This window comes from Xiphophorus hellerii, chromosome 12, assembly GCF_003331165.1.
Source record: "Xiphophorus hellerii strain 12219 chromosome 12, Xiphophorus_hellerii-4.1, whole genome shotgun sequence".
Taxonomy (NCBI): Eukaryota; Metazoa; Chordata; class Actinopteri; order Cyprinodontiformes; family Poeciliidae; genus Xiphophorus; species Xiphophorus hellerii.
In genome coordinates, this window is record NC_045683.1 from 12281118 (window position 1) to 12309015 (window position 27898).

The following is a 27898-nucleotide window of genomic DNA, read 5'->3' on the forward strand; positions in this document are numbered from 1 at the left end:
ACAGCACAACCACCCAGAGCTGCACAAAAACACTTGCCCCTTATTGTCAGAAACACAGGGCAATATCGCCCTCTGGCGGTCACTAGGGGATTGAACTTTCACCCACTATGACAACAAGCCTGAACATGTTGCTGGGGCTCATGACTCATGATTCTAGCCTCACACTTGTGACTCACTTTCTGTCCCGTGTTATCCCCGCCCAGCTGAGCTCGCAAAGGTCAGACAAATAGCTCCAGCCTAAAGCTTATTGAGGAGAAATGTGAGCAACCTAATTCCCCCTGTTCCCACACATGGACACCCCAAAAAACAACAAACTGAAGCTTTGTTTTATATAAAAGTACATAATTGAAATGAAACGACATATAATTGCATCATCTTACCACTTCAGATAAGCTTCAATGAGTGAAATGAAATTAGGATTCTGATTAAGCTTGGTAAAGTACAAAATGTAAGCATTTCTTGATCAATATGGAACTTTTTAGCATTTCCGATTCAAATCCATCAGTAATGAATCCATCAGCCCTCCTCTCATCTATTGGTTTAATCAGTCCCCCATCCAAGCCAAGACAACATTATTTACACTAATTTCAATGACAGCACAACAGACCAAAGTGCTGAGCAGACATTCATCTATTGGTTCATCTAAGTTCAGGCAGAACCCCGAAGACCTGCACAAACAGGCTACAAATCAGTTCATTTCCTGTAACCTGTGAACATACTGCAGTCACGCCAACACAGATGACTGCACAGAATCAAATGGAACCCTGGACTCTAACTGTAATGTTTTACAGTGATCGGTGCAATATTGACAATCTTATCTTAGCTTTCTTTTAATCATGGTGTATGGGTGTGTGTTTAAATGTGGGGGTTTTTTTCTTACTTTTAAATGCAGTGGTTTTCTATGTACAGTATTTGCACATTATTAAATTCAAGCTGCAACTGGATCACTTCAAACAGTTTGACATCATACAGCGTCAATATAGGTTATCATCTATCTATCGGTTTATCATGCTGATCATCCACCCATCATTCTGTCCAGTTATCCATTGGTGAAATTTTTTTAACTAAAAAGCAGCTAATGGACTTTCAATTCTCAAAAAGTGTGATATGTTGGTTTTAGAAATGAGTCAGCAGAGGGCAGTAGAAACCAGACTCGGGGAAATCTCAAATGATTTTGAAAATCTTAGTGGAGAACCTAGAAATCATTCTCTAAAGTGATTGCAAAGAACCTTACTAACAGTAAAACAAAAATGAAAATAGCCTCTCTTTGAGCCTTTGCTGGTAAGTATAATGAGTCATTTGCCTGTTGTGTTGGAAAATGGTACCATGCAGCCAACTGTGTCACTTGTAGCTGGACAATAGTAATCATTAAAGCTTCTTGTAAAGGCAGTGTAGTCGCAAAGAAATAAACAAAAAAAGTTTGTTCTTATTTATAAAAAAAAGTTTATTATAATAGATATTCAGACATTTAGTTTGTATGTACAGAAAACATACAACTAACAATCATATATTGTATTTACATTTAATTCTCGGACTGTCAAACGTCAGTGCATTTGCTTTGACATGACTAATGTTGAAAATCTCATTTCATGAGAATTATACCAAAGCCGTTCCAGTACAATTTAGATTTCATTTGTCACTGACAGTAACAAAAAAATATATACAGAAAAAGATAAAATAAAATGTTTCACTGACAAAACAGATCATTACATCTTTGAGTATACTTTACTGCAAATAGTTCACTGAGCAAATATTTATTAATCCCCTTCTTAATACACATGAGTGAAAAGGTATTTTAGACTTTTACAAAGAAAGACAATTTGACGAGCTGGTAAAACATTTTACAGCAGACTGGGCATCACTAACAATTATAAACTAAGGAACTCATGGGCATTTTTGCTGTATTTCCTTTTGCTTTACTGTACAAAAAATATCAAGAGCATTTTAAAATTATAAAGCACATGGAATCCCTTGGTACAAGGGAAATACTAACACACTTTACTAGTCTTCTAAATGGCCAAATGTCCTGCAATGGCTTAAGCAATAGATACAGTGGTCAAACAACCACTTCGTTCAAGCTTTATGAGTCAAGCAGCTTTTCTTCTACAATACAATCTATGATGGAGGGCTGGACTTTTATTCATGGTTTTGAAGGAGCATGTCAATACCTGCTGAAGGCAAAATTAAAAAGTCTCTCTGCTAAATCTTGTATACATATAAAAAAAAGTATCATTGTTCCCCAGTTTGCAAATTTAGATTCATTACTTTTGGTCATCACATTGTAAAACGAGTTAAAAACCCCTTGGGGGCTACTTCAGTAGCATGTGGCCTGCAGTAGACCAGAAATTTATATAATGGCAACGCTGATCCTTTTTCATATAGAAACATTCAGTAGTTTATACTGTGAAAGTTTCTTCAGTTCTTCAATGAAATCAGATAAAAAGTGCAAAAAACCTGCAATAAATGAGAAAAGCAATGAAAAACAGGGAGTACCCTGTCTGGACAGATGGTAGTATTTTTACCTTCATTCTTATTTTAAGCTTAAGATTCCCTCATTTAACAGTTAAAAATAATGTCTCCCTCTGTTGGTTCAATGATTAAAAATGCACCTACATCTCATCAGAGCGGTGCTGCTGTAGAATGACAGACGGGGGGCTTCGGTCAATCCAGTTCTCTTTAGATCCCGGCACGTCGTTCGCCACAGCAGTCGCCACCACGGGATCAATGGATCCTTCCTTTAAAGGACCCACACTGCCAGGGGACCCCGGCTTCATCTCTGCCGCCTGAGCGGGACTTGGGAAGTCTGCTGAGGAGTTGCTGTTGACGCCAGTCTCAGAGTCAGATTGTTCCACCCTCTCGTAATCGGGGGTGTGGTTGTTCTGACCGCCTGAGAAGATGGCCTTGGTGTTCTCCACTACTTCTGACACCAAGACAAGTGGATCATCCTCTGTCTCCAGGTAAAACGTAGGATCTGTGTTTTCTGATGGCACTGAGCGCAAGGTCCGGGAAATGCCTACAATAATGAGCAAACGATATTTTTCAAAAACAAGCAAACAATAGTGAAAAAATAGTTTTATTTTGGTAATATGACAGAGGTAAAACATTTGCTTCAGGCTCAAAAAAAAAGGAGCAATAGTGCAACTCACCAGATGAAGGTGTGTAGGACTCCTGCTGAGTGTTTCCACCAAATGGATTAACGGACGGAAAGATGATGAGACAGAACGAGAGCAGGAACACCTGAAGGAGGCAAAGACAAACAAAGTGTGAAAAAAATAGCAAAATGTTAAAGTGTAATAAAGATGAACACAACGCCTTAGCAGACAAATTTACCATAACACAAGTGCTGGTTGTGCTGGCCTTCAAAGTAGACATCTTCACTATAGACTGGAGTTTCCTCAGTTGCTCAATCAAAGACCTATAAAAAACAGAAAGGACACATTTAGAGTAATAAAGCTTGTTGTTAAAAAAGGAGCAAGGGGGGAATGTCCAAGACTTCTTACATGTTCTGTTTCTGAAGCAGATGGACTTTCTTCTGAAGTTCCAGGTTGTGTGCAGTGCAGACAGCAACCCTGTGGCAGAAGGTCATTCAGTAATTAGTCCCATTATATTTGTACCAACACTGCGCAGATATAATTTGAGCTTTGCACTTATAGCACCTATAATCCTGATTCCCCCCCCAAATTTGTTAAATTATCTTTGTAGCTTACCTGTTTTCCAGTCCATCAACATACACCTTTTTCTTCTTGCGGCTCTCCTGAGCAGACTGCTTGTTGCGGATCTTCCTCCTGATCCTCTTCAAAGTCCTCTCCTCTGCCTGTCAACCAAAGTAAAGGAGGCTTTCAGCACAATGCTGACATGACTGCAGCAATGTGCCTGAAACTGCTGCACCACAGAAAAAAACAAAAAGAAGATTTTAATGTTTTTGCAAACCCCTGCTCCCCTCCCCCCCACAAAACAAGGTGTCACTTCTGTGAAATAAAAGAAACATCTAGAACTGAAAGAGGTATGAAATGAAATCCACATGTGGTCAGAAATATTCAGTGTTCTGTGAGGGGACAATTACACACAGATAGAAGCTCACAATTACCTTAGTGAGAGGCATGTGCTCGGGAATGGTGGATCCTTCTTTTGCCAAAAGCCGCTTCTCCTCCTCTGTGAGAACAATCTCTTTAAACTGGAACTAGATGGAGAAAAATCAAAGTACTGAAACATTGTTCATTTAAACAAACTTAAATACGTAAATATCATGAATCAGTGCTTTTCTAATAAACGCATAAAAGCATTTTAATTACAGTTATTTTAACTGCATTATTGTTATGCTAAGTATCTGTAAGCATGTAAAACCAACCTGGTCTACTTTGGTTAGCTGAGCTAAATCATGTGCAGAGTTCTCTATGGCCAAAGTACAAGGCAGCTCAGTGGTGAAGTCCTCCTCCATAGCATCACTCACCAAGTCGTCTGTTACAAGAGAGTCGTTTTAAATAAATTTAATCTGTATGTTTACATAAGTTCTTGCAGTTAGGTTTTTATTATTATTATTATTATTATTATCTCAAACCTCCACAACACCTACCCAGATCAATGAAGACATCTGTATCTGGCTTCTCTGCCCTGACACTCTCCAGCACGTCCATATCTCTGACTCCGCTCTGCAGCAGAGAGTAGCTGTGATCCGCATGGACCGACAAGGCCTCAGGGCTCTCTGCTTGCAGCTCTTCTGAGGTAAGGGTGGGGTCAGAGTGCACAGGGCTGGGGTGAGAATAGCTGGGACTGGGTACTATGTCGCTTTCACTGCCGCGTGGACTTCCCAGAGTGTTGTTGTTTCCAGCGCCCGTGCTGCTGTCGTCAGAAATGCCGCTGTCGCTCCCCAGCGGGGAATGAGACGGACAGAGGGAATGAGACGGACAGAAGGCCTCCACTGTTGTCATCTCCATCTAACAAGCTGGACAGGAAATCTTCAGTATCCATACCTGTCAACATCTACAAACAAAAATCAATTCCACTGGTTATAATTGAACATAAAAGTAATGCCTTGGATAGCTGGTTGTAGTGCTTGAAGCCTTACTTCTTGCTCAGACAGCCAGGATTCAATAAGCCCATCTTCATCCTGAAAGAGGGGCTCAGTGCATCCATTGTTGCCATCTTGGAACAGCAGCCCGATGAGGTCTGCCCCATCCATGTCTGGAAGGTCCTCTGTGGCTGACATCTGTGGCAGAGCATCAACAAACATTTTTTATCATGTCACAAAAGATCAAATAATATTAGAGTTTGGACTGATGGCTGGTTGGTATGTTAATGAGGGCTGCATTCAACTTCGAGAAACATCTGCTTTCACAAATAGTTTTTTATTGCATTATCAAGTCTTTATAGCATCTGAATGGTTTCACATTTTCTCACATTATTGCCACACACTTTATTTTTATTTGGATTTTATGTAGTAATAATCCAAAACAAAGACACATGTGCTTAATGGACTGAAACAAACAAAAAAGTAAACATACTACCATATAGCTATTCAACTAAACTGACAGGTCAGACATTGATCAAAGAAGCAACTAATTCAACAAAGGCGACATTGCAAAACCTTTTGGCCTACATCCAACATACACATAACATATGTGAGGCAGATAACACAATGAAATATGGAGGTGGCAGCATCATGCTGTGTGAACATGACAGGACTAGAAATCAACAATGCTAACAGACATACAGAGCCACCCAAAAATTTAATTCAGAATCTGAAGCACGACTTGACAACTGCTGCAGCAAATCTCATCAAATCAAAATGAGTTTAATTCATTTTGCATAAAGAACTAAAACTTTCAGTCCGACAACGTACAAAGCTGATACGGACCAGCAGTTGGATTTGCAATAAGATGTGGGGAGAGGACGGATAAATACAAACACAACAGAGATATGTTCATAATTTTGAAAACCTTATTTCATTGTTCTTCCACCTAGTTTTTCAATTCTTTGTGTTGTTTTGCTCACATATAATCTCCACAGCTCCCATCAAAGTTTGCAGTGTTCATAGGAAAAAACATTAAGATACTCAAGGGGTATAAATACTGCTGAAAACCACTACCTGGAGTCAAAGTGCCTGTAAAAATATTATTTGTGCTAATTTAATGTTTTTATTAAAAATAATTAGCAATTTTAGTACACCATTTCCATGATAGGGCTTGATAATGAGTAGTTAAGTTCAGCCAAATCAAAACAAATCAAAGCATTTTACGATTGTTGCGCAGCGGCAGCCACGTGGGCATTCACGCTTTTCAAAAATAATTTGTATTATATTTTTTTGCTGCATGAACGTGTATGCATCTGTAGATAAAGATTTAAATGCGCTTTAGATGATAACGTTTGGTGATATTTTTGTTACCACAACAGCCTCACAATTACAACAATGCGTCAGAACAAAGGGGGGCGTTCTCTGAATCCTCTCAGCCTATGCTGCATTTGATTTCACATGTGGCCTCTAGGCATAGGTTGAAGAAGGTTTTCTCAGCTCAGTAGCAACAATTTTAATTACGTTAGTTAAAAGTAAAGGGATTTTTCTCTTCTGAAGCAGTTGACAACGTGGTACAGTATGTCTGTAAACCGTCTAATGTTGCATCATCTTAAACAGTTTCAGCATGACCTCATCCGACAATGTGCCCCGCCCCCATACCCTTCTCACAGGATCTGATGCAGTATCAGATGTCAAAACAAATAACACCCATAACAAATACATTTATAAAAGGAAGGTGGTCAAAAGGTTAAAACAAAAACTGATTCGGCTTGATTAAGAGTGTTTTCGCTTTGGTTTTAACCCGCACCAATGCATTGCAATATATGTCATGTTATGTTAAACTAAGATTAAAACGGAAAACGAGGGAGCTGTTTCAAGGAGATAAAGCATAATATTTATTTAAAAAATACCACGAAAATGCAGCTGCGTTATTAATTCCAGCAAAAAGTGAGGAATATTTTCGGATTAACACTGACTTCTCTGAGCTGTTCTAAGCATTATGTTAAAGGCGTGGCCCCCTTTTTAAACATAAAAAACACTACAAAACATCCTAGTATTGGTGGCAAAAGAAGCACATTTTCTTACCGTTTGATAACAGAAGATGATATCAACTCAAACAAGCTCGTTCGAATGCGTTTTGCTTTCTCTACTCAGCTTTTTTCTTCCGCTACCGTGAACAGCCCGGAGCTTCCTCCTGAAAACACCTTCCAACGAGGCAAAAAACGCGTCATCACGCAAAGGCGGAAACGAATTTGGTACGTAAGTTTTTTGGGGGTGTTTATGGGAAATGTAGTCAAATGCTTCATAAGCGAGTTTGTACTACTGACCTCTTTTTGATGTTTTGTGAATATGGAACCTTATTACACGAACAAAATACTAAAAATATCACATAAAAGAAGTTCTACAAATAAATTATGATATATTCAGTAAAGTGACAATTTATTATTAAATAAAAATATGTAGTATATACACAGTAAAATGTTATCCTTTTTGCAAGATCTATTTGGTGAAGCTATATTCTACTGTCTAAAATTACAAAAAATATAAGTCATTTTAATAAAAAAACAGTCATTTAAAATGCAGATGAATGCACCTTTTATTACTATTGTTATAGATTTACAGTCCATTTACCATTAAGTAAATGGGCTGTACATTAAGAAGTAATAAAACTTCTTAAACTGCATTGAACTTAGTCAAGTTCAAAGACTAGATGTTTGTGTTTTTTCCCTATAACCTATACTTATTGATAAACTATATTTAGCCACATAAAAAACTGCCTGTACAGTTTATAAAGCAAAACATATACACATTTTAGCAATGAAGCTTACAATTATGTTTCTTTTTTAATTTAGAGCAATGTTATACTGAATAACAATTCTCGGAATTATAACAATGGTCTTGTGAAAAATCTCTTTCTAGTAATGTTAATAATAGTCACATAATACGGTTCAAGCAGCTGATACACAGGCTGTGTACTGTACAATTATTTAAAAAATAAATTATTAAAAGTTCTTGCACTACAGAAAATTAATATATGTTTTTCATTACACATACACTAGTATATGTGTAGTATATATTCTAACATAACATATTAGAGTAATTATAAACCAAAGTTACCTATAAAACTAAACTATTTGTCAATTAAAATACCCCAAAAACCTAAATATACATAAATTACTTATGGAGTGATAACGCAAACTAATCAAAGTTTTCTACATGAAACTCAATCAGATATAAAGAGATTAGCTTATTTGTTGTTAGCATTTATTCTTCAATGAACAGAAGCAGTTTAGTTTTCATTTGACATTTATTTCAATCAGCACATTGACATGGCATTGCATGATGTAGCGAATCTGATATTCAGTCTTAGGACCTTGAACCTGAAAGTAATGTTTTACCACATTAATTAATCTTCTGTTAGTTGGTATATCTGTAATGAAATTGTATCTTAGTGTACCGGTACACACCTTGTTTTTAGTCAAAAAGTTAAACAAATTGAGGTTAATGAAGTAAATATTTGGAACATCTCATAGAGATACATCACATATAACCCTTTCACCTGTATCATTACTGAAACCAATTTGATTTCAAAACAATGAAAAATAAGGCATTTCAGAAAATTGCACTTAAACATCAAATATACCACGTTTAATGCACTGAATGTTTTTGTTTTCATATTACTGATATCGAGCCTTTTTTAGGGTGTTTCTGTTAAATTGGTGCCTTTGTACCTGGCAATAATTCCAATAATGAGCATAGAGCTGATAACTAACAGTGTATTGTCTATATGACCCAAATGAAATTATTAGCAGTCTAACCATTATGTTGACTTTTAATTATTTACATTCCATACCTTGTTAAATCTGATAAAAATTTCATTTCAAAACAAAAAAGTATATAAACATAATAAACTTTCTGCAGCCTTCTCACAGAGACTAGATTTAGAAGAAAAAGAAAACATACTAAGTAAGAAATATCAAGTTTCAGCAGCTCAGTGAGGTTTTAGTACGATTACTTTGACATATACTACTGGACTGAAAAGCTTTGCTAATGCAGTCTGTGCAATTTAACCCCAGGCTGCATAATCATTGAATTTCCATAGTAAAGCTTAACATTTTTGTCACAGAACCACACACAGTTTAGATGTGTGCCGCAAACTGCGATACACTTTTAGTCGCTCCTTTTTACTTGTTGTAGTTGGCCCGACTTTCTGTGTGACCGCTGGTGTCCTCTCAACCACCCTGTTTCTTCTGAGCCCGGTGTAGCAAAATCCGATAGACCCCAGTGATGGAGCTTCTGCAGTCTTTTCCCTGGTTGTTGAATATGTGCTCTGAAGTGATTCCTAGAGTCTCTAATGCAGCCTTTACCTCCAGCTCTTCCTCCAGCAGTTCAGCTGGTTTGCTCTCAGCAAGGTGAGCTGGATCTAGCTTACAAGGCTCCATGGCACATGGGAATTCCACAGGGAGCAGCCACTCACAACCCACCATTTGTTCCACTGTATAGCGGTCCGATGGGACTGGCTGTAGAATCCCCCTGATGAGCCTCTGGCATGCCTCAGGGACCCATGGGGGAAGCACATAGGCTCCCTCCATGATGCATCTCTTCAGTTTGGCCACAGTGTCTGCCCTGAATGGCATGGTGCCGGTCACCATAAAAAACAACATGACCCCCAAAGCCCAAATATCTACGTAAGCTCCTACATAATGCTCATCCCGGAAGAGTTCTGGAGCCGCATAAGGTGGAGAGCCGCAGAAAGTGTTGAGCGTCTCATCGCGGCGGCTCAGTGTGCTAAATCCAAAGTCCCCGACTTTGACACAAGAGCTGCTTGTGTAGAAGACATTTTCTGCCTTTAGGTCACGATGGATGATGTTATTTTCATGCTATGGGAGAAGAATAGAAATCACAGTCATAAACGTACCATCTACCTAAACAAGATAAGTAACTAATAATGTCATGTGACGCCAACTCACATTAGATTAAACTGGATCTACAAAAGATCTTCTATTCTGAAATCAGTTTATAAATTTCATAAAAAATGTACATGTAGATTTGATCTTTGAGTAGAGATTTAAAAAGGCGATGCCTGGTTATATCAACGACATTCCAAGGTGTGAAAAAAAATTACTAAGGTCAGAAAAATTAAACATATTCATATCCCTGGGATATTTAGATATACATGTATTTCTATCAAACCAAAAAGTTTGTCACAGGAATCTTCCAAAGCATAATAGGAAAAAAAAGGTGCACCATTAAAAAAAATAAAATAAAAAAAGTTAATCTGCCAGGGTTATAACAGATTTTAGGCAAACTTTAATCTATTTGAAATATTAAGGAGGAGTTTGAAAATAAATTCAAGTGGGACAAACTTCCAGAAAGGAAAGTTTATTTTATGTTTAAGTTTTATTTTATTGCATACTCAGACATGCGTACTGTTAATTCTGAGAGAGACACAGAGAATATCAATATTTTGGTGGCACGGCTATTGGGACTCTAAGTACATTACAGAATGTATTCACAGTACAATTTATTGTAATTCTACTCAAATATATTCCATTAACATATATGTGTAAGTACTCACCATGTGTTTAACAGCCGAGAGGATCTGAGCGAAGACAATCTTGCTGTCAGTGTCAGAAAGTTTTCCTTCTGTAGTAATCTTAGTGTAGAGCTCCCCTCCACCTGCATACTCCATCACCAAGTGTAGCCGTGACAACGTCTCCACCACCTAAAAAGGATACAGACAGAGGCATAATGATCAAGAAGGCTGGTTTCAAAAAGGAAAAGGAATCTAAAGACAAACCTCATATAGGCGTATGATATTAGGGTGGTGTAGTTTTTCCATGCTGGAGATCTCTCTTGAAAGCAACCTCTGAGTCTTCTGATCCAACTTAGTTTTGTCTAAGATCTTAATGGCCACTTTGTCTGGTTATACCAAAGAGAAAATTAATAATCAACCAGAGCTCAATCATGTGACAGAAAGAAATCCTTTTAAATTCTAATTTAAATTAACAACATATATAAAGAAGAAATTCCAGGTACATGCATAATATAAAAAAACAACAGACACTGACAATCTACTCATATTAAGAGTTTTAGCTGCCCTTTAAAACATTTTTTATTTTATACATTCTCATTTATAGTGCCATCTTAAAATTAAATTTACTTTTACATATCATGGGAACTTCTTTTTGAAACAGCAGCAACTTGAGGTGTAAGCATGATAAATTTACAATCCAAAAAAGTAAGATTAAAGATCTAAAAACTTTACAAATATTTCATTTAAATGCCCCAGCTGTTGGCTATATGCCTTTAAATCATTAATAGAGATCCTTAAAACAACTCTCAAGTAACCGAATCCAGAAAAGTGCTCAAGCAGCAAAATGGTGTTGAGATATCTCTTTGTGCTCCAGCATGAATTATTAAGGCGGGTATTAGGCTCACTTTCAGACGCAATATAGCTATCAATAGGAGCATTCAAAACGCAATCCAGCTCATAATGTTTTAGCATCAGAAATGCAGTTTAAATCCAAAAAAACACTCATAACACAAAGAGGCATGAAGTAGCAAAATATACTAAAACACCCACAGTCTGACAGAACTACACACTCATTCGTGGCCCCATCTGTAGTATTTGATGAGGCATGCAGCAATTTTAGCTGTCGCTAAGGAAACTGGAGATCTCTAATCAATCCTTTAGGTCAAGTGCAGCAGACAGTAACTCTGTTTGTGGATGAATCAGCCTCCTCACCGAGGAAAAAAAACTGCTTTATAAATTATTATGAAATAAAAACCTCTTGCTCATCGATCACAACGACTCACTCCTGAAAGAACAGAAAGCTTACTTTAAAGTTTTCTATACATGGAGCTTTGTTTGTATCTGTCTTAGGTGTTGTCATATGACATAACATTATTTGCACTAATTACCTTTTGTAAGAGCATGAATTCCTAGTTTGACATGGGAGAAATTTCCACACCCTATTTCGCCACGAATCTTGTAGAAGGCAATTCTTCTGCCCACTGTCAGCTCACGGACCACCCTGTGACCAGATTATGTAACACGAAATGTGACACTGATATTTTTTCCATAATTTAACAAACTCACACAAGAAAGGATTGCAGTCTAAGGCAAGTCAATCAAAAATGGAAAAAGTAGCTCAAGTCCAAAGAAATGTCAGACTGTAAAAAATAAGACTTTTTCTCTGAAATCTTACCTTTCATCCTGACACATATCCAGGTTCAGCCTTTCCAGAGGAGTTAGGCGACGAACAGTGGCTCCCTCATCATCTGTGTTGATGTCGGAGCTATCCTGCCGGCTCCAGCGGCTATACCTTTGTCCGCCAGAAACCACAGCTGTCCCTACAGTGGACCCTTCAACAGAGTCTCCATTAGACTCCCTGGAATCTGCTCCTGAGACTGAGCTGTTCCCAGTGGTGCCTGCTGTCCCAGTCCCGGCTTCAGCTCCATCTGGGCTGCTCTCGGAGGGGCAGACAGCAGTCATCCTGCGAGGAACGCTCAGGGAGGAGTGGGCTTAGGCCATAGCTAGGAGTAACGCAGAACAGGATGCAGAATGGAAGAAGTCAGTTTCTACTTTACTTCCTTTTTCATTTCTACTTTCCTAAACTTTGAGCACCTGAAAATATTCTTTAAGTTGAATTGAAGACATCTCTGACTATTATCACTATACAGGAAAATTTTAATGAATTGGAATAAAATTAAAAAGTAATTCTAACATTTCAGTGAATAAAGTGAAAACCATGGAGATTCAATGCACACAGAGTGAAAGAATAAAAAATAAAAGACTAGCAAAAATCATAAGACAGAAATGTTATGATAGGGGCAAAATAATCATAGGAAAGATTAAAAACTAGACAGTTGTAATTGGAGTCCCCCAAAAGGAAGGTAAGCAACAAAAACACATTGCTCCTTATGCTGACTATTGCCAGAGAGCAGGATAAAAGATATTATTTGAAAGTTAAATAGAAGGGAAAACTGTGGTAGAAAAATAACCAGGATAAATAAAAAGCCAAGTGTTTGCAGGTGAACAAAGTTTGGATTGTGGCTGGAGTCGATGCTTCCAATACCAACCTCACAATATAGGATACAACTGTCACATTCCTTCTGTTAAGTCACTCCTAAACCAGAGTGAATTGTTTTACTTATTTGTACTTACTAAAGTACAAAAAGAAGTCCAAAGTCAATTTTTCAGACAAAAGTAAATTTTATATTTCATTTGGAAGTCAAAATCAGGGTTTAGGGGAAGAGTGGAGAGGAACATAATCCAATCTGAATAAGATCCAGTGTAAAGTTTCCACATTCTGTAACGATTTGGGGATTCATGTCTTCTAGTGTTGGTCAGTCGATTGTAGTTTAGCAAGTCCAAAGTCAAAAGCAGCCGGAAATCATAGGGCATTACATGCTACCTGTGCTGACAAGCTTTATGGAAACATTGATTTAATTTTCTTGTATTATTTGGCATTTATCCACACTGCCAAAAGTACCAATATAGGGTTATAAATAATTGACCAGCACACTGTTCTGACCAAAACTGCATGTATAATCCATCGAGTACCGACATGAGGAAAATGATAGACGCCATAACCAACATTGAAGAGTCACAGACTGATCACCTTCATACCAAGCTGCACTAATGTAACAATTCATCAAATAGGACCCTGATCAAGAAGTAAGTACATATGCTGCACTGCACCTCTGGGTCAGAATTTATTTTACTGATATTATGTAACATTATTTTTGTCCTGAAAAAATTACATTCTGAGTTGTAAGCCATAATCATAGCATATATAGAAATTATAAATAAATCACTGAGTAATGAATCTACATTGTGCATTAGCACACAATAATAATAATAATAATACCTGATTTTAACTTATTATATTAATTATTTTGCTGTAAAATAATAAAAATCTTCATAAAAACAACATTTGAATGTAATGAGATATAAAAGAAGGAAAATATAAGCAGGAACCCATAACATGGCTATTATCTGATCCAAATATACTTTTACTAACTTCAACTATGCAACAAACACAGAAAAAATAGACTTACCTTCTGGTGTGTGATTCTTTTTCAAGATAAATTCTTTCAGATTTGTCACTGCATCATTGTTGTATAGGCACTTCTATTAAAGAAGAAATATTCACAGTTTCTTTCTCTATATCAGCTCAACACTTCAACACATATTTGCATCTAAGAGCCCATGTTTTATCCAAAATGTCCCAAGTAAGCTGCACCTGAAGCTGGCCACAAAAGAATAATATGATCAGATTGTCACTGGATGCTTAAAGCTGTTATGCTGTTGCATTTGGGGATTTCCTCCGTCAATCTTCCACTTTCCCTCGCTTATGGCCGAAGGTTCACCAAAGCATGTATTATCAGATTCATGCTCCCTGCTGTCTCGGAGCGGGGACGTTAATGGAGCCTTTTGTGTCTGAGTATTAATAGGCCATGAGGTGAGGAGGAGGGAAGAGGAGAAGGACGAGAGAGGTTGAAAGAGTGAAGATGAACAGGTGATTGTGTCAGGGTGCAGCCACAGGGTGACAGCCAGGACAACCTGTGAAAAGAACAAAGACAAACAGATGCGCAAATTTGAATTGGTTTTTAAGCCTATTCAGCTGCTTAGTTTCTTTAGGAGGTTTCAAATTTGAAACCTGTACTTTACAGCATAATTTAGAGGTTTATTTATAGGTTAGTACATATTTTATGAAGTGTATATGACTTTTTTCCTCAAATTGTCTCATCTTGATAATGTAGCAGCAACATTACCATCTGTGCTTTTGTTTGAAACATTAATAAATCGTGAACACCACTAAACACATTTTTGCACCACTTGCACGAGAAGGCCAATGCGCAGATCTTAAAAAGCAGTACACTTGGGCTTTCTTCGCTCGAATGCACGATAATGTGTATTGCAATTCATAATTAGGAGCTCACTGATAGATTCAGGTTGCTATGGCAGCTGGGGTAAGCAAATCAAGATTTGGCAACAGAAAGAAAACCTTCAAAACTACCAGTATGACTAAGCAAAATCATTTCAATTGCAGAGTGCTCACTGTCAGCTTCTTTATCTGTGTCTGTGAATCAGTGTGGTTGAATAAGCATGGAAGAAGGTGATAATTGTATGCTGTTCCGAAAACAGAGCTCTAACAATGCCCCATGAGGAAAAACAGAAAAAAAACACATCAGAGATGAAAATTAACTGGGCTTATGTAAAACACATATTTTTTCTTAAATTATATGCCAAGTTTGTTCAGACAAGACACTGCACTTATCAGTTACCTGAATTAAACTTGTATTATTAATGTACAAAACCAATATAGGACAAGTTAAATTTAGTTTCGATTAATCAATTGCTCAAAATAATTTCATGGAAGTTTCAAATATACCAATACAATAACATGATATTTCAATAACTTTACATCAATTACCATGCCCTGGTTGGTTTACGGCTGTGCCACTCTCCAACCATTTTCAGAAGTTTAACTGAACAGTGCTGAAACAGAGCCAAGAGATCTATATACAAACAATCTGTGCACAATAATAAGTTTCATCAAAACTGTCAAATTCAGCACAAACAAGTCTTAACACTTTGTATGACAGAAACAGATCTAGTTATAATAAATAATGTTTCTCTAATGACAGATTAAACTATCCTGAAGGTACAACTGAAAATTGTTCTCTTTTATTAAGTATTACAGCCTTCAGACACCCTTCCCACCACTGCAACATGCATATCTAAGAAATTATCTCCTAAGCACATTAAAAGAACAATTTAAGAGTGGAAAAAAAAAACCTTTTCACAGCATTATTTAAATAATGTAAAAGACTAACGGCATATATTTTAAAACCCTATAACTGAATTTTAGTAATATAGGCATAAAACTATGAATTGCTCCAAAGATTGGTAGGAAGGAATAATGGTTCTGCAGAATCTTCAATCTGTCCATCACTGCCATTTGTAAATATAATGGCCTAAAAATGCTGTACATGAATATGATGTCAGAAACTAGTGCACGAGTCTGCAAACAGTCCGTCATCATTAAACACAATCTGCTTTGCCAAGTTTGAGGCCTTCCTTACTCACTGCACAATTATTACTGCAAGAATCACTTAAGGTAAACATCAGGCTGTGCTGCTCACTCTCCCGCTGATTGTTCTGCTGCCATCAGCAGCCTCTTATGGTTTCCAGCAAAAGAGAACTAAAGCAGCTCATCCACAGCAATTGTGGATTAATTATTGCGCTATCCACCTGGTATGCTTCCCATCACCGACAAAACTCATGTTGTGTGTTTAACAATACAAAGAGGAGGCAGAGAGGAGAGCTCTTTCTGTAAAAATGCAACCCTTTGCTTTCAACAATTTAAAAAACATTTGTCTGGTTGTGTTTGCATCCCAATTTCTATTCTTACCGAAAATAAAATCTTCATCATACATCTGTACCAGTTAGTGCAGAAATGACTCTTCACACAAAGTTTTCTCCAGTGTGTTAGTTAAGATGCACACTTGAAAATAATAGAAATCTCAATAGTGAAAAGGTGAAACTGTAAAGACATTAAATATCCCAGGAACAGAGGGACTGGCCTCCCTGGAATGTCTTGGCAAAAATTTGATTTGTTCTAAAGAACAAATCAAATTTGTTCTTTAAATATGATCTCTAAAAAATCTAAATATGATCTCTAAATAGAGATCATATTTAGAGAATATGATCTCTAAATCCCTCCCCACCCTTTACAGGCAAATGAAAGCAGTTTGAGGCAAAGATGCATTAGAATCAATACCTTAAATCTATGGCCCTGAAACTGTTCTTTAAGTACCACAGATGGCATTTGTGGTACTGATCTAGGTTTCTGAAGATGAAACCTATATCAGAGAATGACATTAAACCATGTTTCAATTCCAAATTCAAAAATGCAAGATTTGCCAATTATACAGTTATCAAGTTTACTACTGCTAAAAGTACAACCTGCTAATGGAGACACCACACTTCTAACATTTCAGCAATTTGTTAGCTGTTCCACAAAAAAAATAAAATGTTGGGATTTGTTTTATACAAATGACAGGGACTCAAAAATCTCCAAAGTAAGAGCTCCTTTTGGCAAATCAGATCATAATCTTGTTTTTCTTTGCTCTGTGTGTAACATCCCATGTTCAGAGCCCACCTATATTCAAAATAACTGTAAAAACATGTTCACGGAAAGCTAAAGAAGCTCTGTAGGATATTTTGAAACTGCAGACTGAGATGAACTCTACTAGTCACATGGAAATGACATTAGTGGCATGATTGACTGTAAACCTCTGTGTGGAGAACAGCATCCCCACCAGCCCAGTGAAATGCTTCTCCAAAAACAAACCATGGATCACCAGTAACCTAAAGGAACTGCTAAACAAAAGCAAAACAAAATTGTCTTAAGGGAGGGATTCAAAATAGATGGCATTTCAAATGGTTAGTTGAAAATATTCTACTACCTATAAGTCTAAGACAACTTACAAGGTTTTTTAAGTTGTCATAATTTAAACCCTTTCTGTTATTTTTTTAGGAGAACTGCATAAATGTGGTCAGCTTACCTATAGCTTCTCACATCTCTCTACTTCCTATGAATTATTATTTAAACATCTTACCGATACTGAAAACTGCTAATTTCCATAATAATACTGTTTACACCAAATGTCTGTAGCTATTGTGGTGCTGTCACCAGTTTGTAAAAAATGTGATTTTTTTTTTGTTTCAGGCTGGCCTGTAAAAATTAGAAAGCATATGTTTTGAAACTTAATCAAGAAGTGAATCTTGAACGACAGATTTGCACAATGTGGGGAACTTTGAATCTCTGACTCTGGCTCTAATACTAATAATGTTTGGTTATACAAAACACGTACACAAACAAGATGAATGAGCACCGTCGAGGGACATATATGTCACCGAGGCCTTAATGAAGTTACCATGACAATATGAACAGGAAGCACGAAAACAAAATTATGGTGCAGAGCAGCCACTGCCAAGCTTACCTCTGCTGGTTCACAACAAAATCAAATTAATTTCTTCCAGCTTTAAAGAGCTGTCTGAGTTTGCATGTCATTCCCAATCAACACATCAAAGAGGTTTGCATCAAAGAAAAATCACATGAAGCAAAATGTTTTATGTACTCTGATTAATTGCTCATCAAAAGAATAAAATTAGGAAAAAGATTTCCTGCAGGTGGACATAAAAAGAACCACAAAAGGGGTCATTTTTGTTTTAACAATATGGAAAATTATTCAACAGCTTACAATGTAGATGAATGACTGAAATTTCCTTCTTAATTCGTCACATCTTCCGCCCATTTACTTCTGAAGAAAATACAAAATTTTCTCCTTGTTTTGTTCCTCGAAAGATTCATCTTTGGAGCTCCAAACAGCTCCATCCATTGAGGCGTAATTGAACAAATTCTTCTGACATGCAAATTTGACCTCATTTGTTTACATCTAAAAATTGTCACAGGCGAACACAGCAAACAAAACGCTTTGCAACAGGTGCCTTTGCACCAGTTTAGTCATTCAGTTATACTGCGCTTCAGTCTTTCAGCAACGGCAAGTTAAGGTACCTCAAGGTGTTTTTTTTTTTGTGAACCCAAGTTAAACGACATGAGCTCTCCCATCAGAGAAAACAATTAAGCGGCACATCTCACCTTGAATGGTTCATGTGTTTACATTAAACGCGTATATTTTTCAGTGACAATATTCTCAAGGAAGGCCTCTTTCGAAGAAATACATCTTGAAGTGTGTCTATTAAATAATACACCCATCTCTGTTCAATCATAGTCAACAGTTAGCCAAAAATGCCCCACAGTAGGCCGTTTTCTGTGAGCCAAAACGCTTTCTATCATAACCCCACAAAATATATATATAGCTGAGCCTACACATGGAAATTGATCTTACTTGGATGTGTACAGTATCTTCGTGAATCCGTGACAGCCATGTTTACCAACCTTGGTGCCAAATCCATCCTATCCCCACTACCCGGTGACATTGGGCGCTCAGGCTTTCTGCAGCAACTGCTGCCCAGCTCGGTCTGTTGTCAAGGAAATCCACTTAAAGGACGGGCGGATGGACCAATCAGCGACGGCAACAGCGCTACACCGTGTCCAATGAGAAGGAAGAATTGGAACTAATTTTATTCTAGGAGCAGGAGAGCCGTTTAACACAAATAGCAGGTGGCAGGACTCAGCAGGTAATTGAAGCTGCATGTGTCACGCAGCGTGATCCCATGATGACTGTAGGGGACCACATCAGAGGTACAGCGTGTGACTTCTTTATTACTTTAAATTTGACTGGCACAAGAGTTGGAAGTGTCTTAAAACCCTTGTTAAATTTGTTGGCAACCTTGCATGTGTACGTGACATTCATAATATTTTTAGAGACAAATTTCTTTTCTTTTCACTAAAACCCTTTAAGCAAATTTGATTCTGTTTGGGGGTAAAAATCCCACTTTTAGATATAGCTGAGGGTTTTTATATCTCCAATTGCTCTTTTATTAGTACCCCAACCACTTTAAATGTTTTTTTTTTTTTTTTTACTTAAAAGCATTCAGCTCAGTTTTAACCTGGTAAAAGGCGATGTTGTTAATAACACTGATATATATTAATATTAACATATATCATTGGTTAATGAGCTGCTTCAGTCTGTTGCAGTAAAGTAAAAACAATCAAAAAGGAAAAGCTCAATGTCTTTGTCCATGTTTTGACCCACAGCTATTGTTGGGAGACGTGAATCATGAGCAGAGAAATGAGATTCCAGATTCAATAAATGGAAGCTAGATTGATCAGCATATGTATGGACTTTCCATGCCTGCTAGTATATATATATATATATATATATACTGTATATATACATGTACATATAACATGACAGAGGTGCTGCCAAACACAGTGAGGATAATTAGAAAAGAAATTCAAAGCGAGTGGCTATTCTTCTGCTGTGGAAATAAGACTTTTATTGTGGCTGTTCCTAAAGCTTATTCAGTTTCAATTATCCTTTGTTGTGAATTATTTCAAGCTGAATTGAATCTTTGAATTTCACCCTCTGCATAAAGTCAGAATACTTAGTAGTGTATTAAAGTAAATTGTAAGTAAATTGTAAATTGTGTTGTCCAAGTCCTAAAGTACAAAAATGTCAGATTTTTTATTTTCACTATGGAGGTATTAAAAAAAAAAAAAAAACACTGGCTGAAAATCAAATTCCTAATTTACAAATATTTACCAACATCTCTGAAGTTTCCCAAAGCACACTGCGAGTGATCTGATTTGACATCAGCAATTTATTGAGAAAAAATAAGCAGAGAAAAATGGTTTGTTGGAGTCCTGAAGACTCAAGTTATGGGGTGGAAAACACGTTTAAAATAAATACAATATTTTAAAGAAATCTTGATATTGCAAATCTCTCAAAAGATTCAGAGAAGTTCAGACATGGACATTCAATGTGACAGGTGATTATACAGATATGTGGTATATCCCACATGCAGGATTCCATTAAAAAAATAAGTTGTCTGCAGTAGAAAAGTTTCTTCTGCTTGATTTGGAAAGACCTTTTTTTAAGGTACATTAAGACAATCCTTGTTTTATTCTCATACAGCTACTGCTTGTTCAGCTTCCTCTAGGTTCACAATTTCATCCTCAATCTCTACTTCCACCTCGGAGTTGACCACTTGGTGCTCATCAACTGAAGCTGTGTTCACATGGACCACTTGGATCTGCAACCCAGCCTGCTTTAGTCTCTCCAGGTCCTCCTCACATATCCCCCCCACTCCTCCATCTTCCACTACGACTGTTGTCGTCTCCTCCATTTGCATTACGTCCACAGGCTCCACAGTAACATGTTCGACGTGAATGCCATCGTCCAGCAGGACGGTTTCAGTGCCTCCTATGCTTTGTGTCGCTATGGTGAGAGCGGCAGTTGCAGCCGAGTCGGTGAGGACCACCTGCTCCATAGACTTATCCTCAATAGAATGTACGTCTTTGAGATGCGTTTTAAGTTCTTTGGCGTCAGTGAACCATAGGTCACACATGGTGCAATGGTTTGGCTTGTCCCCCGTGTGGCACATAAGATGCTCCTTGAACTGGTCCCAGCTTATAAACACGCTACTGCAGACCTGATGGGAAAAAAAGTTTGAAGACTTAATGATAAATTAAAGATTTGAACCAATTAATACTGGCATATTCTGCATTTCTGCTGAAAAAGCAAAGTATAAAGAACACTATTCAACTTGTTTACACCGCAAAACAATGTTTTAGTATGACCTGTATTTAAAATCTAAATGTGTTAAGGTTAGTGAACACTTGCAGCCATACTTAATTATATTACCGTACAATAATACTGGTGCAAAAAAGATTCAAATATTTGATTTTTTTTAACGTTTAAGGATGTTTGTATACACAGCCGATTTAACTATATTCACAAATGTGCATTAGCAATGCTAAAATAATAAATGAGAGATGCACTGACAAATGAATGAGTACTGAATTTTGTGATAATGCCCCCTGGTTACTGAAGTTGTACAGACAGAAAAGAGCTATTTTCAGTATTAGTGCAGTGTTAATAATGAAGTCTGAAGACACAAAGCAGTTAAAAGTTCTAAAACAAAAACGCTATCTTCTACAGGAGCATGTTTACTGTGTCTTCTGGCCTCCATTTTTGTGAAACTTCAGGAGAAACCAGGAAGCTAAACTCACAACTGCAATGTTGGTGTATTTAAACTTTTTGAAGAGTATTTTTTTATTGAACATGCTGTATCAGGAAATGCTGTCAATGTTTTCCAAAAAAATTGACAGCAGCTAACTGCTAATTGGCTAGTAACACTAACCAATACTAATAAATTCAATTGTTTGAAGCTTCCAAAGAATTGAAAGGGTACAACAAAACTAAATTGCACCTTTATTGTTTATTTTTCTGAATGAATCTCATTGAAAATAAAAACAATAAAAAGACACGTTATTGAAATGTCTTTGAAAAGAGTTTTCAGTTGTGTTTAATTGTTGATATCTCAGATCCTAAACATGAAGGATTTTACTGTGTCTCTAGACATTGCGTGTTGAGACAGACGGCTCTGTAGCTTTCAGCCGTTTTAGAGAAAAATCTTTGTTCTTTTTGGTCTTTGCCATTAAAACATTTTATTGAAAAAATAAACATTTCCAATTTCTGCCAAAACTAGGAAAAAAAAATTCTAAGAACTATAATTAATAATAAAGAAAGATTTGAACCAGCTAAAGATCTGCAACAGCAGATCAAAGATTTACAGATTCAGAGGTTTCTGCGGCAGTTGTATGAGCATTATTTCTTTCTACATAAACAAATATTAAAACATTGTTTTAACAAAGGAAAAAATAATTGGCAAGCTGTACCTGGCATTCGTAGAGCTTCTTTCGTCCTTTCTTGGCTCCTGCTCCGTTCTGACAGGCGGCCATATGGCACTTCAATGTGCTGTTCCTTGCAAATCGCTCATGACAATCTGGACACTCATAAGGCTTTTCACCTGAAAATATAAAAGCCCAAAAATGCTAAAGCTGCAGATATAATTATAGAATGGCTGTATAAATAAGAAATTATGAATAGAGTCCAGGTAAAATTAGTAACTTAAATTGAGCTTTTTTGGTTTCATATTTCAATTCTCACCAGTGTGCTTCCGTAAGTGCTCCTTAAAGTGGCCAAAGTGGTCAAAGTGCTTCTTACAGTATTCACAGATGTGCACTTTCTTTTGAATTTTCTGCCCTCGAGACAGTTCCTCTGCGTCAAAATGAAACGTGCTGATGTGCTGCTTCAGGGCGCCCTCCCGTGTGTAAGCTTTGCCACAGTGGTTACACACATGAGGCTTCTCCATAGAACCCAGGTGAGTTTTCAGGTGCTGCTTGAGATGATAGTACAACTTAAAACTACGGTCGCACTTGCTGCAGCGGAAGATGTCTCCTTGGGAGATCTGGACTTCTACGACTTCAACGTTCTCCAGTACTTTGGAGGCTGTCACGGTTTCCTCCTGATACAGGACCTCCTGTAAAGTAAACACTGATATTTGTAGAGAATGCTTTCCCAAGGACAAGTATATGCATATTTAAGAAATTAATAATAATACAAAATATATACCTCTTCATCCTTCTTGATCACATGAATTGTTGGCTCCCCCTGCTGGTATTTGCTAGTTATGTCAGCTAGAAGAGCCAAAGCAGAGTCATCTGATGCAGCTTGAGCAGTTTTTCCATCCACCACCTCCTCCATTCCGGTCTCCACCACTTCAATCTCCACCTAGAGGACAACAAAACATTTAATCCATACCTTTAATTAAGGTAATCATCAGCTTAAATGTCATATGCTTATGGCTTTTATTAATGTATTTGTATTTCCAATGTGAAATGATGTCACAAGCAACAACTTTGGAGATTTTTGCAAACAATAGCTCATTGTAAAAAGCTGAAAAAACTATAGATTTACTCTTAACTGCATAACAATTGTATGTAAAGAATCAAATATTCATAAACAGCATGCCCATTAATATTTGATTAAATATTCTTTAGCAAGCTGCCACTTGACTACTTTTTGTTGTTTTTGGTATATTTTTGGCCAGATATTGGCCTACTCTTCCTCAAAAATGTCAGAGTTCATTTAAACTGGTTGATTGATTTGCAGAGAGCAGATATTTCCATTAGAGTTTAGGTGAAGGCCATTCCATAAGCCTTATGTAAACCTAAGTTAACCACTCCAAATCCCAGTATTTGTGTGTTTGAGAATATCGTCCTTCTGAAAAATTTTGTAAAAGGAAGTTAGTGAGGGTGTTCAAAAGAAAATCTCAGGTACCACTAATTGTCTCTAGTGTCACTGTCCACATAAAAAAAAAATTCAGTCAACACTGTCTGAGAAGATGCCGACCAAGAAAATTGCTCTAAAGTCAGCGTCTTCCAGCTCTGATGATCTTTCATTATCTTTAATGCCTACATTAGTGACACAATGCTAAAGCACAAGGAGAATGACTAAGTTATCAAGATGATGTAAAAGAACAAGAAGTGTGAGGGTTTGGGTTATCACAACTGATATTGCAATATTCAACAATAATATTGTGATTTGCCATTTTTCTAATGTTGTGTTTTATGGCCAGATCAGACCCCGCCTCTTGCCCGGAACTTTAGTTGGAGATAGGCACCAGCACCCCTCCCGACCCCTCTAAGGGACAAGGGTGTACAGAAAATGGATGGATGGATGGATGGCCAGATCAGATATTGAGCTATTTGGCACAAAAGCAAGAAAAAGGTTTGGAAAATCAAGGGGAAAAAAATTTAACTAAAGCAGGGTAGCATCGTTACCTGTTAGTGGACTAGTTGTTTTGCACAAAAAGGATGAATTAACTACATTACAATCATGTTTAACAACATCACCAGTAAATTTGAACTTGTGCACACACTGATGAATGTATGCACACCTTTAACCAGAATTACACATAAACACCAACCTGCTCTCCCTCCACTGTCGGTAAGGTTTCTGTAATCACATTAGACGTCTCTGCAATCGTCCTCTTCTTAGCAATGCTCTTTGTTGTCGATGAGGAATTTATTCTTCAAAAAGAAAAAAAAATCACACTGTTATTTAATGATCATCACTCAGGCATGAGAGTCTATCAGTACAAGACGACTGGTTATTCTGCTTATGTTTTACTTCTTGAGTGCTTTGATGGCTTCCTGCATTTGAAGGTATTCAGCAGCTTTCCACACATCGAGTGCCTCTTCCTCCCCAGATATCACTAGTGTGGCTGTGTACGTGAACTCCATCAGCTGGCGAAACGCTGTGTTGCTAACTCCTAAAAAATGTCAGAGGACCAGTGAGTATGTAATACGAAACACATGGAATACAAAACATCTAACTGCATTTTTGTATCTTATAAAAAAAAAGATACATTTTTGTTCACCTAAAAGTTTATAATAGGAACAAAAATACTAGCTATTGTTTTCATAGTTAGCATGCTTTTTTACCTCATTTACAAAATGCTATGACATCATTTATCTACCAGAGCAAAACCTGCAACCGCAATAATAACATACACAAAGGTTTCACTTTCAAAGTTGACTTTGCTTCTATGTGAAGGCATGGCTGCTCATTCTTTAACTGGGATTTAACAGAAACACTGAATACCTTCGATCTCCACCAGAGGTTCCTGGGTGAAATCCTGAAAGAACTTGTGGAAAAACTGACTGCATGCTGCCAACACAGCTTTATGAGCTCTGAAGTGGTGTCCTGCAACAAGCAACCAATATGCAAATTTACTTTGCAGAATAATAGCGTTTTACCATACAAATAATTTCCAGGAAACACTTGGGTAACCACAGCTGGAAGAAGCATTTTATAACTTTTAGTTGGCTTTCAATAAGATATATTTTGGAATAGTACTCATGCCCACAGAACAGATGACATGCAAATGTGACTCAAACACAAAAATACAGGGGTCTGTGTAAAGCCCAACAATGACTATACAGCTCAGTTTTCTTCACAGAACCAGAATAACAGTGACAGTTTGATAAAATGCTAGCAAACTTGACTTTATAATAATACAAAAACAGCTTCAACTGGACATTACAAAATAAAGCTACAGCAATTTACCTTTTTGAACTGCATGGCAGTGTGGAAATAGAAAAAAGATATAAATCTACAACTGTACATACCATCCACTATGAGAGTGATATCTGTAAACTGATCCAATTGTCGCTGTTCGTTTAGTTTGTCCATCATGACTTTGTAGAGCCCCGGGTACTCGCTGCCTCCATTCACCTCCACCTCTGCCCCCGCCGCCATCATTCACCTGACCCTGCCCTGCAAAAACAGAGGCACATGGACAGACAGTTCTGAGTGTGAATGTCAAGTAGCTACACAGTTACTTGACATCTCTTACAGACAAACGGTACTGCTAAAATTTGCTTTAGGAAAGCAGACACTAAAAACTAGAGATGTATCGGGAAATTGGGTAGTGGCAATCTTTTGGAAATCTCACAGTTAACATATGAGTCTACTAACTCCATAGGGAACACACACTAGGACTGGCTACCAGTAATGATAATTGTCTAATAAGATTAGAGTTGAAATATGAGCTCATCATCTCTCCTATATGAAGCCACTCCTTTGTCATCAAAGGACAACAAAACAAAACAGCTTAAATGTACCTTATTAAAATGTGTAATTAATAACGTGAATCATCTTATATTTGCCCATTAAGTGCCTATCTATGTCTGCTCTCTCCTTAATGTGAAGTACTGACTTTGTCCTAAAACTGACATGTACTGTATATCTCATGCACATTACAAAAAAAGCACTGTGAACTCTTTCCATAGAAAGAACACAATGGTTATAAGTTAGTTCTGGCTTATTATCCATAAGAAAGTGTATTGGCCTAAAAGCTAAGCTTTGCTTTCCTTACTTGGATATTACACGAAATATACCCTAGAATGTTTAAAGTAGATTTTGACCCTGGCATTACGTGTTTTGTAATGTTCTGTTTAGCAAGTGTATGTCTGTTATAGAACAATTTTGTTGTTTGCATCCCGACTAATGACATGCTATTTGTTAGCAGTACGTCTACTAAAACATCTACTACTTTGCCAGGTTTAATTTCGTAAAAAACTTGTGTTCTAGAAAGAAATTGCTTTCCTTGCTGTTGACACATGGAGCTTATTTAACTAGCTAAACATCTTTGCTAGCTTAGATTCGTACCCTGCCCCACAGAGATGAATAAAATATACATTTATATACACACATCCACCGCATACAACTACCGCTGAACTTACCCAGCGTTGATAAAATGCAACAACTGTCTCCATATGGTAAGTTAAAAAGTGTAATAAAAATCCTGTTTTCTGCTGCTAACGGGCCTCCTAGCACACTCGCCATTTCGCGTTTGACAATCAACATTACGTCATCAATCCGCGCATTAAAATACACTTTTACCAGACAGATATCCTGATTTTAACTACTGTGGGTCGAAGAATGCGTCGAAAAGCATCGCTTGACATACCTCAAGTAGTTGTACACTGTTTTAAAAAGTAGCTTTGCGATTATATTTCCCACGGCGCTGTTCTACTCTCGTTGCTCGAGAAAGGGCGGTCGTTGTGGCCCACAGGCCTCAGTTTCCCAGAAGCCTTTGCAAACAAAAGAAGGACGCCTTGTAGCGTTGCTTAGTGACAAAGGTAAATGCCAAGAAATCACAAATGGGAATCAACATTTTCTACTGTAACTACTAGTTTTAGTAGGTGTATTATATATATATATATATATATATATATATATATATATATATATATATATATATATATATATATATATATATATATATATATATATATATATATATATATATATATATATATCATATATAGATATATATGTAAAAATCTAGTTTTTAAATATGTGTTGATTCTGAATTAGTTTTATAAATTATGTTTTTATTTCATTTATTTCACCTCTTTTTTATGGTTATTCTTTGAAATACTAGAATTCACAAATGTATTTGTCTGTTGAAAAGCTAAAACAAAATGTACTACCTGAGCATAAAAATGTGCAACAGCAACATGTAAATATTTGCCCACTTTGCCTTACAATAGTTCTCCAAATCTGTTACTGATTGTGAGGATATGTCTTATCCACAGCCCTCGGCAAGTTGCTTGGGACTCAGGCTAAAACAATTATGCAATCACCATCATGTGTAGGATGTATCACTGTTTCTGTTTTTATTAAACAAAAATCTGCCTTTTTAATGGGATTGTTTATACATTTGAGATGTCCTGTCATTTGAGATATTTTCTAAAAAAGAAGTACACAGTGCAAATATGTTGATTTTTTTCATTATGAAGGAGAAATGGAATGAAAAAAAACCCA

General features: G+C 36.9%; 3 protein-coding genes and 1 long non-coding RNA gene across 5 annotated transcripts; 1 reads left to right on the plus strand and 3 right to left on the minus strand.

The window, feature by feature from the left end:
* Window positions 1-1423: 1423 nt before the first annotated feature.
* creb3l3l (cAMP responsive element binding protein 3-like 3 like) lies at window positions 1424-7241 on the minus strand. The gene is given in 11 exon segments (XM_032578882.1): window positions 1424-3013; window positions 3147-3237; window positions 3331-3415; window positions 3501-3569; window positions 3708-3814; window positions 4088-4180; window positions 4349-4458; window positions 4574-4889; window positions 4891-4980; window positions 5066-5206; window positions 7097-7241. Coding segments are annotated over 10 exon segments (1506 nt in total). The 5' UTR covers window positions 7097-7241; the 3' UTR covers window positions 1424-2609.
* Window positions 7242-8299: 1058 nt separating this feature from the next.
* On the minus strand, window positions 8300-19089 carry nim1ka (NIM1 serine/threonine protein kinase a). Its single transcript, XM_032579336.1, is given in 8 exon segments — window positions 8300-9254; window positions 9256-9891; window positions 10590-10736; window positions 10812-10933; window positions 11936-12048; window positions 12223-12550; window positions 14078-14582; window positions 18991-19089. Coding segments are annotated over 6 exon segments (1428 nt in total). The 5' UTR covers window positions 12510-12550; window positions 14078-14582; window positions 18991-19089; the 3' UTR covers window positions 8300-9131.
* LOC116730261 (uncharacterized) lies at window positions 15733-17054 on the plus strand. The gene is made up of 2 exons (XR_004341288.1): window positions 15733-16664; window positions 16728-17054. It is a non-coding gene; the product is annotated as an uncharacterized LOC116730261 (long non-coding RNA).
* Window positions 19090-20298: 1209 nt separating the features above from the next.
* znf131 (zinc finger protein 131) lies at window positions 20299-27153 on the minus strand. 2 transcript variants are annotated; one of them, XM_032579383.1, is made up of 9 exons: window positions 27039-27153; window positions 25696-25843; window positions 25169-25270; window positions 24695-24836; window positions 24492-24594; window positions 23135-23293; window positions 22670-23042; window positions 22399-22529; window positions 20299-21149 (listed from the first exon to the last, which is right to left on the minus strand). In XM_032579383.1, exons 2-9 carry the CDS (start codon window positions 25826-25828, stop codon window positions 20625-20627), a joined length of 1668 nt encoding a protein of 555 aa, XP_032435274.1. In that variant the 5' UTR covers window positions 25829-25843; window positions 27039-27153; the 3' UTR covers window positions 20299-20624. The 2 variants fall into 2 exon arrangements, with proteins under 2 accessions (XP_032435274.1, XP_032435275.1); XM_032579384.1 differs by lacking the exon at window positions 27039-27153 and adding an exon at window positions 26812-27005.
* Window positions 27154-27898: the final 745 nt, after the last annotated feature.

Coding starts and splice junctions, on each gene's coding strand:
- znf131 (XM_032579383.1), bottom strand. CDS start 25,828: ATGATGGCGGCGGGGGCAGAGGTGGAGGTGAATGGAGGCAGCGAGTAC. Junction 23,043..23,134: donor TGATCAAGAAGGATGAAGAG/GTATATATTTTG, acceptor TTTACTTTACAG/GAGGTCCTGTATCAGGAGGA. Junction 21,150..22,398: donor AGAAGCTCTACGAATGCCAG/GTACAGCTTGCC, acceptor TTTTCCCATCAG/GTCTGCAGTAGCGTGTTTAT.